Source organism: Lissotriton vulgaris, chromosome 5, assembly GCF_964263255.1.
Source record: "Lissotriton vulgaris chromosome 5, aLisVul1.2, whole genome shotgun sequence".
In the NCBI taxonomy this organism is placed as follows: domain Eukaryota; kingdom Metazoa; phylum Chordata; class Amphibia; order Caudata; family Salamandridae; genus Lissotriton; species Lissotriton vulgaris.
The window spans coordinates 15,996,053-16,014,657 of record NC_141693.1 but is presented as its reverse complement, the minus strand read 5'-3'; the positions used below and the strand labels follow the sequence as shown (position 1 = coordinate 16,014,657).

General features: G+C 48.4%; 1 protein-coding gene across 2 annotated transcripts in view; it reads right to left on the bottom strand.

Annotated features, from left to right (window-relative positions):
- Window positions 1-17,962, bottom strand: part of LOC147710005 (antigen peptide transporter 2-like) — a 179,211-nt gene extending 161,249 nt beyond the window's left edge. The window contains exons 1-2 of one of the 2 annotated variants that reach the window (XM_086920680.1): window positions 17,739-17,962; window positions 5,658-6,236 (exon numbers count right to left, since the gene is read on the bottom strand). In XM_086920680.1, coding sequence (XP_086776806.1) covers window positions 5,658-6,183 — 526 coding nt within the window. In that variant the 5' untranslated portion in view covers window positions 6,184-6,236; window positions 17,739-17,962. The remainder of the gene's footprint in view (window positions 1-5,657; window positions 6,237-17,738) is intronic. The other variant, XM_086920681.1, reaches the window with a different exon arrangement.
- Between the last annotated feature and the right edge of the window lie 643 nt (window positions 17,963-18,605).

Genomic DNA, 18,605 nt, shown 5'->3' with positions numbered 1-18,605 from the left:
CCCCCCTCCCCCTGCGTGGCAACGCATCCATTGTGGCGCAGGCCCAGGTCTTAACGTGGCGCATCTCCTTAGAAGCATCACGTTGTACATGACTCGCAGGGATGCGCCACGTTTACGTCGCTGTGCGTCAGGTAAGGCAGCGTAAACGTGGCGCAAGGGGCTTGTAAATCTGCCCCTTTGTGTCTAGCATTACGCAGTTCTGTAAAGTACACTCATACATTACTCAGCCCAATTAAATGAACACAAAATAGAAAACAAATAAGCAGTGGCACCGCCACAGAGAAAGAGAGCAGTGCACCTGAAATGCACAGAAGATTTTGAAATATTAATTTAGCTCTCCTATCAATGTAATCAGCAGCATTATTGCTCTTTGTAAAAAAGTTAAAGCAAACATTTGCAATATTAACACACAGAGCAGGAGAAAAAACAGAGTAGTGAGTGATGAAAAAATTGCTACTACTACTCACCAAGCCCGGGGACCTCCACTCCCAGCAAATCGAGCAGGTCGTGCTCCCGCTCCAGAATATCGGTCCAGCGGTGGGTCACCTGATTATAGGTGCGCTGGACCCCCGTGATCTTAAAAAGGGCCCGGCACACCTGCCCCCACCGCTTCCGACGCTCCTGGCTGTTGGTATAACCGGCAGCAATCCTGCCGCCTGCTGCGATGGTCCTCGGGAGACGGCGCTGCACAAAATAAACGAGTGTGCCCACCTCCTCAGGGCTGAAGATCTCCCTGGGCACCACCATTTCCGCCCTCAAGCGGCCACACGGGAGCCGGGCACGGGCTGCGGTGCCCGGCTTGGGCAGCTTGACAGCTGTCTTCACCATGTTCTGGGCAGGTAAGGAGATAAAATGAAAAAGAATAGGAGTAGAGAAGAAGGAAATAAAAGTTTAAAAAGTACTTGAAAAGTAAACAAAAGTAGCCTAAAAGCTAAAACACAAAAATATAGACCTAAAAAACAAGAGGGATAGAAAAAAAGTTTAATAGATCAAAAACAAAATAAAATAAGCAAAGGATGGCAGAGATATACAGAGGATAGAAACACCATGCCCAGACACATAGGAATGAATGAAAAACAAGATGGCGGCCGATCACGTGAGCGTAAGTAGGTTCTCACGCGATTTCTCTCGCGAACTCGTGCGAACTTGTATTCGCAAGGCGCTCATCGCGCGAGACTACACATAGCGGGCGGAAATGGAAAAACGTCACGCAAACAAAATGGCGGCGCCCGTAAACCTTGGGGTAACTCGCACGAGTTCGCGGCTTACACGATCGATTTCGCACGACGCCGCGCCTCGCGAATAGTGCGAAATTACCGAAAAACGAGTTTTGCAAAAGGAAAAGCTATGAGCAGGTGCAAAAGTTCAACCTCATCATTTGTAACCATTCCCTGTAGTGCTTCCTGAAGGGGCCTTCCAGAATTCGGTTAGGTTCCTGTTAAAAAAAAATTACATTGCAACAAACAGGAAAAGGAAAGGAAAGGGAGCAGACAAGCAGGTGCCAGCCTTCATTAATGTCAGTTGGGGCAGGGCAGGTGTTGTTGTAATTTAATTATGCAAAACTTAAGGCACTTAGCAGGTGTGCTTTGCTTTGCCACAATAATGTACACTCACTGGTCAACCAGAGGGTGCTGTGATGACACCGAGGGTGGCATGGGTGTGACAGCCAGAGGGTGGCATGGGTAAACCAGAGTGCCAGTGTTGACAGAGGATGGCAGTGCTTTGTTTGCCCCAATAATGTACACTGGTGAACCAGAGGGTGCTGTGATGATACAGAGGGTGACATGGGTGAGCCCGAGGGTGGCATGGGTGAACAAAGAGAGTGCCAGTGGTGACAGAGGGTGGCAGTGATGAAGAAAGGCTTGCAAACAGGCTGGGCACGTAGAAACAACAAGTTCGCAAAACTGGCGACCTGACAAGTAAGTTCGCAATTTGCGAAATTGCACAAAACCCTCGCGAACTTGCAGAAACCCGTGCGAACACCCCCCAAAAAAATCCGCGAGGATTCGCGGATTTTGCGGATTTTCGCAATCCGCAAATCCGCAAATCCGCAAATTCGCAGATTGCGAATCCGCAAAATCCGCCCATGCCTACTTGGGATGCCTTGGCTTAAATTGCACAACCCTTTTATAGACTCGGTGTCAAAATCTATTGTCAATATGTCTCACTACTTTGAACTACACTGTTTTGAAAAACAAATAGAATTTAGTCAACATTCAGTGGCAACCGCAGCAGAAAAGGACATCCAACTACCAGCACAATATCAATCATTTGGTGATGTCTTTAACGAAAAACAGGCGAATACTGTTTCTCTGCATCGCCCTTATGACTGCCAAATGTATTTGCTCCCAGGATCTGTAATTCCTAATTGCTGTTTATATGCTCTGTCTGAAAAAGAAAACAATAATTTACTAGACTATTTAGATCAAAAACGATCGAATGGGTTTATAAATCCCCTGCAGCTTCCTCATTATTTTTTGTGCCCAAAGCCAATGGGGAGTTGAGCCTGTGCATTGATTACAGAGCACTAAATAAAATCACGATCAAAAACAAATACCCACTTCCTTTAATCCCGGTATTATTAGATCAAGTTAAAACTGCCTGTATCTATACCAAATTGGATCTTAAGGGGGCATATCACCTGGTCAGAATGCGTGCTGGTGATAACTGGAAATCTGCTTTTAAAACCAGGTATGTCTTTTTGAATATATTGTTATGCCATGTGGACTTTGCAATGGTCCAACAGCTTTTCAATTTGTTCTCAATGCCACCTTAAAAGAATTCCTGGACAAATTTGTTACCGTCTACATTGATGATATTTTGACTTATTCTGAATCGGAAAGTATGCATAAAAACATGTTAGAACAATACTAACTATCCTTCAAAATCATGGACTTTACTGTAAATTAAGTAAGTGGGACTTTCATGTCAGAAAAGTCGAATTTTTAGGACTGTGGGGTCTCTGCCACGAGTGCAGAGACTCCCCAAGACTGCAGGGCCTCTGCCAGAGTACGGAGACTTTCCCACGACTGTGGGGCCTCCACCACAAATGCAGAGGCCCTATTTGAATCAGGGCCTTGGCCATATTTGTGTTAAATTTGAGGTGTATCCAAGGCTGTGTTTTGCCCAGAGTAAAGAGACATCATCCTGAGAATAAACTTTTCAGATATACCTGGATGTCTTCAGACTACAGAGAGTAAAATATACTTGTATTAATTATAATGTTACTCAGGCATTTTGGATAGCTATTAAACAGCGAAGGGATAATGTGGAATGCCTCGAGAAACAGACACGGTTTAGAGAATGTGGTGCCAACTTTAGACAGTTACGATTGGATGGCTAGGTTGTATTTGAACCATTCCCAAAGCTGTCTTTCGAGCCCTCTATGCCCATGATGTTGTGCCCAACAAACAGAAAGTTTCCAAGCTGGAAGTTCCTTATAAAAATAGGGGAGTGAAAGATCACCCATGCATTATTATTTTCCATCAGTAATTACAACGTGTGGATTCGGAAAGCAGGTAGAAAGTTCTTTTACAATCAATGTACACAGGACAATCGACACAGAGTCATATTTCTGGATGATATCTGATGCAAACAAGCTGGACCTGGGCAAGTGGTACTAGCACACACATAGCCTTTCACAGTTCACGCCACTTTGGAGTTTACGTCACATAAATCAACAGACACGAACTTACCCTGGGTGTGTTACACCACAGACATGAAGCAAGATTGTGGTCTTATAATCTTAAAAACATAATTTCAGTATCATTTTGAGATGTATCAATACAAGGGGAGTTTTACTGACTCACTGATACTTCTCAGAAAAAGGTGAATATTGACTGCTATGGAAACAAAGAAAGGGGGTGGGGTAAAGTTGTGCATCAGACATGTTCCTGTTCACCTTATGCTTGTGACCACACCATAAGTGCTACTAGGGTAGGTTATGGGCATTCATTAATCACAGTATGCACCGTTGCCCTGCCTCTTGATTGTACATGAAGAGAAGATACTCACTCCCACTTTCAGATGGTGAACTTAATAAAAACCTATTTTAGCACTACCCAAAGCAAGGTTGTCAGCTTTATGTTCTCTAAACAGAGGCCAAGAACTCCACAGATGGGCAGCTTGCACCAAGAAGGCTCAACCCCAACAAGCTCCTGACCCACACATACAAGGCCCTACACATGCGGACCCCGTACTTAAACCACCACCTGAACTTTCATCAGCTTCAAAGACACCTCTGCTCTATGTCCCTTTCTCTAACCCTCACGCCCCATATCGGATGTAGCAGATGCAGAGGTCGCTCCTTCTCCTACCTGGCAGCGATGACATAGAACAAGCTGCCCTTTCATCTACGGACCTCCCCGTCTCTTCCAGAGTTCCAAACGTCCCTGAAGACCTGGCTAATCAGCTTATCAACTGGACCCTGTCAGTGCCTCGATACCCTCACGGGTGACAAGAAGGGCTCTACAAATCTACTGATTGATTGATTGATTGAAGCAGGTGTATAGAGCTCAGATATGTGTCTAGTTTTTAAAACAGAAATTGTGTCTGGTGGAAATAAGGGACGGAGTGCACAATGTATGACACAAAGGACTTAAACCTATGTTTCTATGTCACTGGGAGCAATGACAAGAGCACAGGGCTCTCCTAGGAGGGGTCCTGGACTATACAAGTGGTGTGTTAGTATTTAGAGCACTCCGCATGCTGGTGACATCATCCATACAAGCCAGAGTAAGGGAAGAGACAGAGCAACTTGAACTCATTGCCGGGGTTTCAGAATCATTTCATCCAGGATACACACTAGAAAAAAACCAACTTTGCCGAAGGAGTCTCGGTCGGCCATGACAGTTCTTCCTCTGTTCTGATGCCCAGATTCCTCAGTCTGTAAACTGTTAAAGGGAGGACCGGAGTTGGACTGGCCTACAGGGCAATCAGACAGAAATGATGGCTTGGTCTGAGACGTCAGTGTGTTGGCCCTTTTTTTGGATGTTTGTGGACCTGTTTTATGGTCTGCTGGGCTGGTTTATACTATAACAAACATTACCTGCCGCAAGCTCTAATCCATGCAGTCAGCCATACATTGTGAAACACTCATACAGTGTATATTCACAAGTTCAAATCTGCCCCAATTTGCAAATATGGACCACATTTTTAGCTATCTAATTCATTAACGGGGGCCACTTTTATTTTTGTGGCCAGCCAGTGGCGTAGCAAGGGGGGACTGGTCCACCCAGGCAACACTTTTTTGGGGGTGGCAGAAAGAGGTTTTCTTTCTTTTTAATTTTATTTTCCCTGTCGTCTGTCGTCTCCCCGCTCTTACCTGCACTGGCAGCAAACTCAGGGACTGCCCCGGGCGCCAAAAGCTCTAGCCCTAGTTTTTGCCCCATTCTAACCTTGGGAGAGGTCTTACTGATGGGTTTGGAGAGAGGGATTGTTTTACAGCACCTACTGTAAACATGTTACACGCAAACACATGCAGGTGCGCAACTAGAAATGTACATCCATTTGCACAAAGGCAGTCAATGGACAAATGGCGCACACGTTTGCACTAACACAGTGAGGCACTCAAATGCACTTGCACACACACACACACATGCTTGCATACACACACACTGGCATGCACATACACAATACACACACATACATGTACTCACCAACAACAGCAAGCATCAGGAAGAGGAATGCCCCAGACAGGTAGGCCTTGTCCTCCTTGGAGTAGTGCCAGAGCTTGCTGAAGGCCGCCCAGGCCTTGAGACGCCCCTTCTCCTCAGAAGGGTCTCCTTTTCCATCCTTGTGAGACTGACAGGGCCACAGGAGCCCCCAGATCCAGCCGGCCACCCCTGAGGCGAGCACCATCAACAGAGACAGATACACCCCGGAGTGCATCTCCACCGGCCCCCGGAAGGCGAAGAGCTTGGCGGTTTCATAGACAGGAGGTGTGAGGGAGGCCACCACCGGCCACAGTGAGATGGTCCTGGCGCTAAAGCCATCTCCGGCGAGATCCCACTTTCCTTGGAGTCTCCTAACTACACCGAGGAGCAGCAGGAGTTTGAGGAAAGCCAAGAGCCAGAGGTAGCTGAGGATTTCAAAGGGGTAAAGGGGCAGGAGGAGGCGAGAGACTGAGGCACTGAAGAGGACTTCACCAAGGATGAAGGCCAGGAGGAAGAGGAGTCCACCCATGGCGAGGAGCTGCTAATGTCTTCAAATCACTTGCAGAACAAAGTCCAAGGAACCTGAACGAGAAAAGAAAAATTTGAAAGGTTTATACTTTAATAGTAAACATCCTTAAAGTGAATGAACACTAAGGGCCTGATTTAGATCTTAGTGGACAGGTTATTAAGTCACAACTGTGTCGGACATCCTGTCCGCCGAAATATAAATCCCATAGGATATAATGGATCTCTATTTCGTTGGATGAGGTATCCATCACCACTGAGATGCATTAACCCGTCCACTGATATCTAAATCAGTCTCATGTATGACTACAAAAGAGGATGCAGTCGAGTAGTGGGTGTACATTATATCAGCATTAGATGCACCTGCAGTTTCCAACATGCACGGTCGCTGACACTCACACCCTGCTGCCTCGGAGGATGGCCGCACCCACCCACAAATGTTGTTTGAATGCTCTGAAATCAAAGCATTGTCCTTTGTTTACTTCGGATGGTGAGGAGACAGGCCTTCACGCCTCCCACATCCTATGATCCTTCAGGTTCACCTGGCCTCCTGCCACATGGCAGGGGATCTTCAGACGAGGATGGCACTACCTGGCAGGAGATAGAAAGGCCTCCATATGACGCCCAAGAGGGAATGCTGTTGCAGTAACTGCTTATCTATGGCGTAGATTGCGCGCACCTGGCAGGAGTGCCTATAATACCAGTACCTGCGAGAGAAGGGCACGGGCATGTGGTGGCTATACCTGGCATATGACCAGAGACCCATCTGAGTACCTAAGTGGGCACATGATAGCAATAATGGTTATGTGTGGCCCTGGCCATGTGGTGTATCTGCCTGGCATTTCGTAGGCATGCCTATCTTGGTATGTGATAAGGGACATCTTAAGGATTCTGTGTCCCGGGTCCAAATATATTTTGGGGCCCCTGTTTGGAACAGCTTTGAATTTATGATCCGGTTTGAGCTCTTTCAAACTTTTTTTGGCCAGGTCACTGGCAGTGCACAGACTCACTGGTCCAAATTCTAAATGTGTTTAAATCTCATATTCAGGGATAGTGATGTGTGTTTTCAATATTGGAAAATAGCAGCAGCTCACTAATCTTACTGCAAATAATCTCCCATTTCTCCTATATGAGGCCGTGCCTTGATCTAAAAAACTTTTTTATGGACGTTGCATGAAACATAAGCATAACATTTCTCTGCAAGATGTCTGTAATAGACTCTCACACAAAACCCACATTAAAAATAAATGAAAGGAAAACAGCATTTAAAACAGTCAGTTTAAGAATGAATTCAGGTCACCTGGGCAGGACTCTGCAGGACGGAGCTGCCTCTATAAGGGGGGGGCTGAAAGTCTGGGGCCCTGGGCTAGAGGCCACTTTGCCCAAGACTTAAAACACCTCTGATAGTAATATGATGTTTAGAACGTTGAGTTCAGAGTTACTCGCTGAGGAATAAAGGCGTGTGGTATCAAGCTCCATGTGTGGTCAAGTACCAGGGCTGGTACTTGATTTACACATGATAGACACATATGATAGTAATAGCTGTTATGTGAGGACTTGAACTGGATGAGGTTCTGCAGCACTGCTTATCTAGACATATGTCAGCTACACTTGGCATGTTGAGACTGGGTGAATGGTGGTAATAGCTGCCATAAAATAAGAGTTTGCATGAATTTCATAGGTCAGTTCTAGTTCTCAGGTTTTGTATCTCTGCTGTATATATATTTATAGTCATCAATAGTGTAGGAACTTTTTATGAAGTTTTTAAGGGGCTTGACCCCGTCATAAACTTGTTTTGATGACGATGACCACAGCAGGATGGTTGAACTTGGCCCTATGATGGTTGGACTTGGCCCTATGATGGTTGGACTTGGCCCTATGATGGTTGGACTTGGCCCTATGATGGTTGAACTTGGCCCTATGATGGTTGGACTTGGCCCTATGATGGTTGGACTTGGCCCTATGATGGTTGGACTTGGCCCTATGATGGTTGAACTTGGCCCTATGATGATTGAACTTGGCCCTATGATGGTTGAACCAATGTGAGATAGACTTCCAGAGCTCACAGATTACTGTTGATTTAGAGCTGCTCAAGAGACAAGCAGCCCTTAAGGCCCATCCACTGAGGGCCAGCATGTTGCATCTCTAGGGGACGAGGCACCTCACTCCAACATGTCGAAGAGTCAGACCAGACCCCCAGATACACAAGCCAATGGTCTTTGTAGCGTCCTCACCAGCCCTGGTACCTGACCACACATGGAGCTTGATACCAACACGTCTTTATTCCTCAGCGAGTAACTGTGAACTCAAGGTTCTAAATATCAGCTCTTCACCACACCCAAACACTTATGTCATTGTTCAGCGTGGTGCAACAGGAACCGAAAGGGTCCCATCATTGCTAACTCAGAAGACACTAAAGTCCTGACAGCACGTTAAGTCATGATAAATGCCCTTCCTCGGAATTCTGTCACAGAGGAGGTGGAAGGGAATGAGACTGGGAGAGAAGAGAAGAGAAGAGAAGAGAAGAGAAGAGAAGAGAAGAGAAGAGAAGAGAAGAGAAGAGAAGAGAAGAGAAGAGAAGACGTGTCATCTCCAGTAGGAGTCAGGCACTCTGCCTTGAGGGTGAATCCGGACACTTTACCTAGTGCTCTGAAAAACTGTATTGAAAACTGGCCAAAACAATAAATTAGTGACCACTTACACAACCTAGAGTGGCGAAACTCAAAGGGCAAAGAAGGCTTACTCTCTGGGTCGAAGAACCCTTTCAAGCAAGGGAATCATCTAAGAGTGTGAATCCACAAAAACATTTGACAAGACAGGGAACCTCTTGAGGAGTTCCCACCCAAACTGGAAGGCAGAATATAATGGACTCACAAATAAAATCTTCTCTTAGTCAGCCCTTGGGGCTGATGGCTCGGGTTGAGGCGGCCTTTGTGGCACAGTTACATGGTGGGCCAGGGCCTACGCAGATCCTAACCTGAGACTTGGAGAGAAGCGTGATGAGTTGGTGGAAAAGGTGGTTACGAGGCAGTATTAGCATTGGTGAACATGCCGATGGACATCTCGGTCCTGTAGGAGTTGTATACTCCAGTAAGGCAGTCTCTTGAGTGCCTGCAGTCCCTCTGTGTGCCTTCGGATTAGAAGTAGCCAGAAAGGATGGTCACTTCAATGCTCTTGCCTCTTCCTCCAGTTGACCTCACATCAGCCACTGAAAGCCACATTGTGTGCTTTAAGGTCTCAAGCCACAAACCATGTACTGGTGCAGGGAGTGTTCTTTGTGTTCACCTCCCAGGGGTCAGTGAAGGGGGAGATGAGACTTCGGACCAAAGGCTTGGGCCGCAGACATGGTACGGAGGCATCCTGATGAGATCCGGCGACGAGCTGCCCCCCCCATTGGCTGGATCCTGTGTCTTGATATCCCGAGAAGCCAGCATCAGCACCTCCCTGGACGGGAGATGCTCTGAATCCAATGTACAAATCAAGAGGACATTATGGGATGCCTGTCATCCACAATGAAACCACAGTAAAAGTGCCAGAAAAAGACACATTTACAGACAGATGTACTTTGGAGTAATGAGTGCCCCCTGAAAGTTGGGGTGCAGCTTTAAATCGAGGTGCCCAGGCCCAAATAGCAGGGTTTCCGATTACAAGTCAGCTCTTAAGGCTCATTCGGGATTCACCTGAATTTCTCGTTTTGAGAAAGGTTCAGCCCGGAGACAGGATATTGGGGCTGCCTACCCTGAAGGGGCTGAACATGTACTCCAGCAATGAAGACTTCACAGTGTAAAGACGAGGAGACAGACTGCATGGTGTGTAAAGATCCAGCCAAGATCCGTGGGACTTCCACGCTACGAAGAACTGTAACGAGCAGAGACTTGTAACTGCTGCCCCATCTTAAGGGGTGTGGAATGTATTAAAATATCTACTTGTCCGTGGGACAGGTTGCTTCATAAATCTATTTGTAATAAAATCTACTTGTCCATTTTGTGCCATGTATTGTGATGACAAATTATGGCAGCAATCTTAATATATAAAAGCTCTGATAATAGCCTCTCTGATTATGCAAGAGCTCATACCATAGTAGGGTTTGAATACTTGCAATCCCCTTATTTTGCCACCTTTCAGCAGACCTACATACTGGAGCTAGAGGTAGCGGTAAGCAATAGTTCCAGGGTTGGAATGACCATTTGAGTCTGTGCAAACCTAACTTACATTTTGTATGGGTTTCCATCAGCTCATCTCAAATATTTTCCCATACAGAGAAAGGTTGGAAATTTACTCCTGACAACAGCAGAAGTAGAACTTCTTCCAGTGTTGGGAAAAAAGTGGTTGGAGGGAAAGTAAACTTGTTACAGCACAACAGATTTTTGCAAGACCAAATCTACATATGAATATTTGCTCGTGCTAAAATGTAGTTCATAAATATTTTCTAGGAGTATGATTTCCTGACCTACTTCTGTATATTCTTGTGAATTCATGAAAGCAGTAAATCTGCACTAATGAAAGGACATATACCATGGGTGCACTTCTGTGACGTTCTTTAAGAATTGGGCCCCTAATTAGGTTTAGAGTTAACCAAGACCTTTTGTTTTTATTAAAATTATATTTCTCTCTATCTACCGGCTAGTGTCACTGTCAGTGACAGCCTTCTGCTCTTTCACATGGAGTATATTGGCACCCAAAATAGTATTGTTCAGTGTCAGTACCTACTGAGTCGATGTGTGGATTTGAGACCAAAAACATTTCTGCTTTTGCCAATGTTTGTTATAAGGATGAGGGCCCAGCAGCACCCACAACAATAACATTTTACAAAAACCATGTCAAAACAAGACACGCATTGAGAAAACCAAAAGACTGACCACCAATGTCATACATATTGGCTTTGCCAGTGCTTGTTTATTTTCATGTTTCCAATAATTTTTTGAAAGTAAGTACACTAATTTTCAATTAGGAATATTTTTGGGAAATATTAACAAGCATCAACGCATTTTACTAAATGATGCTTCAAAGATATGGTACCTAAAATTTCACAGTAGTTTAGCAATCCTTTTTTTCCTCGCATATTGTTAAACTTTGTAAATATGTGTACACATTTTTACACTGGAACCACTGTCAGTAGTGCAGTCCAAACTTACATTTCCTTAGAGCGCTTGCCCTAATAATAAAGACTTTGCATTAATGAATCATAAACATATGAACACGCACATTATCTTAACTGCAGACAGTGCCCTTCCCTGGTCCATAACATGGCACTGTAATCTGGTACGATATAGAAAAGGGGGTGGTGATGAACAGAGTGTCTGAGTTAAACAGACCACTCTTACCCAGTCCAAAGATCAGGGCTTGATCCATCACCGTTATTTATCTCACTGCCCCATCCCAGCTCAGAACCTGGCTATATGCAAATCAGTCTGTCCCTGGCCCAGTGCATCATGGGAACAGGGCAGACTAAACTACCAAGCCAATTCTTCACCAGAAAGGAGACAAGCTACCGGGGACCGGTTTCTGGCATTTCAGCCTTCTTCGGCCCGGCTTGCTTGAATCCTGATGGAGCAGTGAGAAAGGGACTCATGTCTGAGTATACCCTGCCACACCTATAGTGGCCAAAAACGATTTAGAAAAGGGGGTGGTGATGAACAGAGTGTCTGAGTTAAACAGACCACTCTTACCCAGTCCAAAGATCAGGGCTTGATCCATCACCGTTATTTATCTCACTGCCCCATCCCAGCTCAGAACCTGGCTATATGCAAATCAGTCTGTCCCTGGCCCAGTGCATCATGGGAACAGGGCAGACTAAACTACCAAGCCAATTCTTCACCAGAAAGGAGACAAGCTACCGGGGACCGGTTTCTGGCATTTCAGCCTTCTTCGGCCCGGCTTGCTTGAATCCTGATGGAGCAGTGAGAAAGGGACTCATGTCTGAGTATACCCTGCCACACCTATAGTGGCCAAAAACGATTTAGAAAAGGGGGTGGTGATGAACAGAGTGTCTGAGTTAAACAGACCACTCTTACCCAGTCCAAGGATCAGGGCTTGATCCATCACCGTTATTTATCTCACTGCCCCATCCCAGCTCAGAACCTGGCTATATGCAAATCAGTCTGTCCCTGGCCCAGTGCATCATGGGAACAGGGCAGACTAAACTACCAAGCCAATTCTTCACCAGAAAGGAGACAAGCTACCGGGGACCGGTTTCTGGCATTTCAGCCTTCTTCGGCCCGGCTTGCTTGAATCCTGATGGAGCAGTGAGAAAGGGACTCATGTCTGAGTATACCCTGCCACACCTATAGTGGCCAAAAACGATTTAGAAAAGGGGGTGGTGATGAACAGAGTGTCTGAGTTAAACAGACCACTCTTACCCAGTCCAAAGATCAGGGCTTGATCCATCACCGTTATTTATCTCACTGCCCCATCCCAGCTCAGAACCTGGCTATATGCAAATCAGTCTGTCCCTGGCCCAGTGCATCATGGGAACAGGGCAGACTAAACTACCAAGCCAATTCTTCACCAGAAAGGAGGCAAGCTACCGGGGACCGGTTTCTGGCATTTCAGCCTTCTTCGGCCCGGCTTGCTTGAATCCTGATGGAGCAGTGAGAAAGGGACTCATGTCTGAGTATACCCTGCCACACCTATAGTGGCCAAAAACGATTTAGAAAAGGGGGTGGTGATGAACAGAGTGTCTGAGTTAAACAGACCACTCTTACCCAGTCCAAAGATCAGGGCTTTTGTAGTTTGGTTTGCCCTGTTCCCATCATGCACTGGGACAGGAGCAGACTAATTTGCATACAGCCAGGTTCTGAAACTGGGATGGTGCAGTGAGCTAAAAAACGGTGTTGGATCTAGCCCTGATCTCTTGACTGGGTGAGAGCTTTCTGCTTAATTCAGAGACTCTGTCCCTCACCACCCCTTGTTGTAAATACTGTAATCTGGTAGGCAAAGAGCTGTGCTACTTGTCCCAAGGAAACAATAAACTTGAAAACTTGCCCTGGGCATCTGGCGTCTTACCCACTGCTCTGACACTCTAGATCCATGGCCAAGCTGACATGAACCGACCCTCACTGTCTCTCTAATGCAGTATCCCATCAACTCCATGTCTGATGCCAACACTCTTCTAAACAAATCCAACAATTTTTGGGAAGGGTTTATGAATGCCTACACCTAAATTAGATTATGTATTTTGAAGCCAAAGCCTTTCCCTCCCTGCTACCCTAAAGACCTTGATGACAATAAACGACTGATTCGCGGACAGGATAGAATACAGAAGAAAAACAGAAGTCCAGAGGAGCTTTTGAAACTGAAGTCCCTTCTCGCAACATGCAATCAGCACACTACACCAGGCAAAGCAAAGTACAATACAAACATCATCAGTGAAGCCACCAACAGAAGCAGAACACTGTCCAAGACAATCAAGCATTGCATCAACTTCCGGCCAGACCCACCTACTCCTCGCTCCACTGAAACTGAAAAGTGCAAAGGCATCAACCTCTTCTTCATGAACAAAATACAGGAAATCCAACAGCACATTCAATGCCAAACCTGCTCCCCCTCTTACAGCGACCCCTTCCAGTAGAATCTGCAGCGATCGTCCTTCAAACTTTCTCTCAAAGGTCTCACACTCCAATCCTTCAAAGCCACTTCTAATGAAGATAATGTTTTCCCATCCTCCTTTCGTCAAAGATCTCGCTGGGGATGCTCTCTACTCACGATTGTCAATGCCTCCCTCACTGAAGTAAACTTCCCAGAAGATCTCAAGACAGGCCAGACCCTCCGACTCCTTAGGAACCCAACACTAGATCCTGGTGACCTTGCCAACTCCAAACCCATCACTCACCTGCCAGAAAATCGCCAAAATTGAATAAGCAGTCGATGTTCAGCTCTAAAATCACATCAATCACAAATACAGCTCTGGCTTCAGTTCACGCTGCACCACAGAGACCACCACCGTACACACAGTAGACAATGCCCGCTTGACCACCGATGAAGACGTCCCCTGCCACCTACTATTGCTGGACCTCTCAGCTGGCGTAGTCGATCTCCGTATCCTCAAATGCACCTCCGAGTACAGAATGGTTTCACCGCACATGCCCAATGATTCTCCTAACTTTCCGACCGACACCAGTTTGTTCACATGGACACCTACATGTCACCAAAGATCCCATCACCTTGAGCTCCCCCAGGCTTCTGTACACTCTCTTGTCATCTTCGACCTTTACATATAGCTACTCAGTGCTCTACTCTCTGATAATAGCATCAAGATTCAACAATCTGCTGACGATACACAACCCTACTTGAAAGTCTTTTCTGTTCAGTAGCAGCTCTCTTTTTGAGAGTCAAACGCTTTCTTCCAGAAAGCGACTTCACAACGGCTGTTTATGACCTTGTGCTCTTGCATCTGGGAGGTGGTAACACCCTCTTCCATGGCCTCCTAGACTCCACGCTGGCATCCCTGAGGGCCATCTGACACGTCAGCACGTCTCATCCAGGGCCTGAAGAATATGATCACATCACCTCTATCCCGATGGAACTCCAGTGGCATGCCGGCCAGCACCATCTTCAGGAAAAGCCGCGTCATTTACAAACCAATCAGAGCCAGCACCCCGTTATCTTGTAGACAAGCTCACCATCGCTGGCGGTTCTCGGCACAACCACAGCCAGGACACAGCAGAGTTCAAACTCAGAAGTGTAACAAAGAAAAACAAGATAACAGGGCTGTTCCATCTATGACTTGGAATGGGGGGCAATAACACTGTATCTATCACAACACAAGGGTCCCAACACTGCTTCAATTAAGGAAAGAATTTAAAGAGCAATATATCACAATCTGTTACCTGTCCAAAACTCAGCTTCTTCTACTAGTACCACTAACTTTAAACTTGCCTCTTACTACGTACAGCACTCCCCTGCCTTCTGGCTAGAATTGTGCTACAGAAATACCAAACACTACATAAATACATGCACTCTAGATGGTGACCTCAGGCTGCTTTCCACACACATAGCCCTGCTGTGGCTCTGACCTGAGATTGTGCATATGATTAACACGCTGGACCCCATCTTCTCCGCTAGTAACCACGTCTCCTCCAACAACACCACCGAACTTCACTGGACCGACCACTGCTGCATCCACTTCACCTACAAGAAGACCACAACACACCACTGCGCCCAACAGCTGCCCCGTCGCTGCTGGAGCAAAGTCACAGAGGGCTAGCTGGCCGCCACTCTCGCCCTGAATTCACCCACCGAATCCACTGACCGAGACGCCGCCTCCCGCAACCTCAGACACTGGTTCGACGACTGCGCCAACACCCTCGCCCCGCTCAAGAAACCCGCAGACAGCCGCACCAGCAAGATAGCCACCTGGTTCACCGCAGAACTACAGACCTCCAAACACACCTGCCGTAAACTGGAGAAGAAATGGCTCCACGAACGAACACCGGACAGCCACTCTGCCCACAAAGACGCCACTCGCAGACACCACCACCTCATTAGACTCGCCAAGAAATCTTCCTTCAAAACCCACCTGGACAACAACGCACACGACAGCAAAGAGCTCTTCAGTATCGTGAAGGAACTCTCCAACCCCAGCGCCAATGCCAAAGACATCCCACCCTCCCAGGAACTGTGCGACTCGCTGGCCACCTCCTTCCACCGCAAGATCGCCGATATCCACAACAGCCTAAACACAACGACCAGCCCGACAACTCTAGTCCCCACACCACCTGCGACCCCCACCCGCCTCAACAGCCTAACCTCCTGGACCAACGTCAATGGCGACGAAACCCGCAAGACAATGAATTCCATCCACTCAGGATCACCGTCTGACCCCTGCCCTCACCACATATTCAACAAAGCTGACGCAGCCATCGCACCCCAACTTCGGAAAGTGATCAACACCTCCTTCGAAACAGTCACATTCCCAAATAGCTGGAAGCACGCCGAGATCAACGCCCTCCTCAAAAAACCCACGGCGGACCCCAAGGACCTCAAGAACTTCCAACCCATCTCCCTGCTCCCGTTCCCGGCGAAGGTCATCGAGAAAATCGTCAATACACATCTGACCCAATACCTCGAAGACAACAACACCCTGGACCCATCCCAGTCCGGATTCCGAAGAAACCACAGCACTGAGACAGCCCTCATCGCCGCCACAGACGACATAAGGGCCCACCTGGACAATGGTGAAACATCTGCCCTCATCCTCCTGGACCTGTCAGCCGCCTTCGACATGGTCTGCCACCGCACACTAAAGACACGCCTCTAAGAAGCCGGAATCCAAGAGAAAGCCCTGGACTGGACCACTTCTTTCCTCTCTGGCAGAACCCAGGGCATCCGTCTCCACCCCTTCCGCTCCAAAACCACCGACATCATTTGCGGCGTACCACAGGGCTCTTCCCTCAGCCCGATGCTGTTCAACATCTACATGGCCCCCCTCGCCCAGGTCGCCCGCTAGCACGATCTCAACATCATCTCCTAAGCTGACGTCACCCAGCTAATCCTCTCCCTCACCAAAGACCCTCACACCGCCAAAACCAACCTCCATGAAGGAATGAAGTCTGTCGCAGATTGGATGAGGAACAGCCGACTGAAGCTTAACTCGGACAAGACGGAGGTCCTCATCATCGGCTCCACCCCCTCAGCCTGGGACGACTCCTGGTGGCCGACCATGCTAGGGACAGCACCGACACCCACCGACCACGCCCGCAACCTGGGTTTCATCCTCGACTCCTCCCTCTTCATGTTGAAGCAGGTCAACGCCGTCACCTCCTCCTGCTACAACACCCTCCGCATGCTCCGCAGGATCTACAAGTGGATCCCGACCGAAACAAGAAGAACGGTGACACAGGCCCTCGTCAGCAGCAGACTGGACTACGGCAATGCACTCTACGCAGGAATCCCAGCCAAACACCTATGACGACTACAAGGCATCCAAAACGCCGCCGCCCGACTGATCGTCAACGTCCCCCGCCGCAGCCACATCACCCCCCACCTGAGAGACCTACACTGGCTCCCCGTCGACAAGAGTATCACCTTCAAGCTCCTCACCCACGCACACAAAGCACTCCACAACGCCGGACCAGCCTATCTGAACAGCAGACTCAGCTTCCACACCCCCACGCGCCAGCTCCACTCCGCCAGACTCTCCCTCCACCAGGAGAGCACAGAGCACGGGGACCACAGAGAGCATTGTACAGGGAGCAGAGCAGGGCTAGGGGGCACAGAGAGCAGAACACGGGGACCAGCAGTCGTAGGGAGCACAGGGAGAGAGTTTTGGGGACAAATAAACGGGTAAGAAAGGGATCGACCTCAGAAGCCCAGCGGACAGGGGCAGAAAGATTAGGGGCAGAGCGCACGTGGGGCAGAAGTGGCAAGGTGAAGGGGCTGGAGCATAAACAAGAGTGGCAGAGACCACACGTGGGCAGAGGTGCCAGCGGGAAGGGGGGGCAGGTGCAAACAGAGTTAGAGGCGAGGTAAGGGCACAGAACAGCGGGTAGACATGATGGAAGACGAGCAGAGAGAAGAGAAGGGGTGCAGCGCATGGGGCAGAGATGTCCCAGTACTTACCCGTGTGAAAAAGCCCTGTGTGCTGCCCGGGGAATCTACAGCTCACCGGGTCTTGCCCCGGGGTATCTACGGCGCCTCGCTGCTCATCAGCTCCCTCCTAGGGCATGTACAGCGCTTCGCCTGGGTCTGTACAGCGCCTCGCCCTGGGTCTGTACAGCGCCTCGCTGCTCCCCAGCTCCTGCCTCCTCTGCGTTTCGCGGCGTTTGATGACTGAAGGGGAAACCCAGGGCGGGCAGAGCCGGGAGGGAGGAGGGAGGAGGGAGGAGGGAGGAGGGAGAGGACAGAGGCGCCTTCACTTTCAGTTTCATTTTCTGTCAGCGCTGGGACCGGAGCCAGGGGGAGTCCGGGGAGGAGGCGCTAGAGAGGGGAGAAAAAACTGTGAGGGGCATGAGGGAGAAGGAACGGGGGAGAAAAGCCAGTGAGGGGCAGGAGGGAGAAGGAGGGAGAAGAGATCGAGAGGGGCAGGACTCATGAGAAGGCGAGAGTGAAAGGGACATGGCGAGGGGAGAGGGAGGAAGGCGCAAAACAGAGAGGGGGAGAGAGAATCCTCCGACTCAAACTCTGCAGAAACACCAGCGGCCTCTGGGCGCTACCGATGAGCCGGGGGTTCGAGGCACAGCCCGCTTCTGTGCGCTGCACTGCCCTTCTCCTTGCAGCCCCATCTGTGCCACCCCCCTCCCTTCCACTCGTGTGCGATTATCACCCCTTCTCTGCCTGTCTCTGACCCCTTCTCTGTCACCCCCTCTCTGCCCATCTGTCTGTCACCCCCTCTCTACCCATCTGTCTATCACTCCCTCTCTGTCTGTCCATCTGTCTTTTACCCCTTTCTCTGCCTCTCCCTCCCGCTTGTCAGCCCCCTCCCTTCCA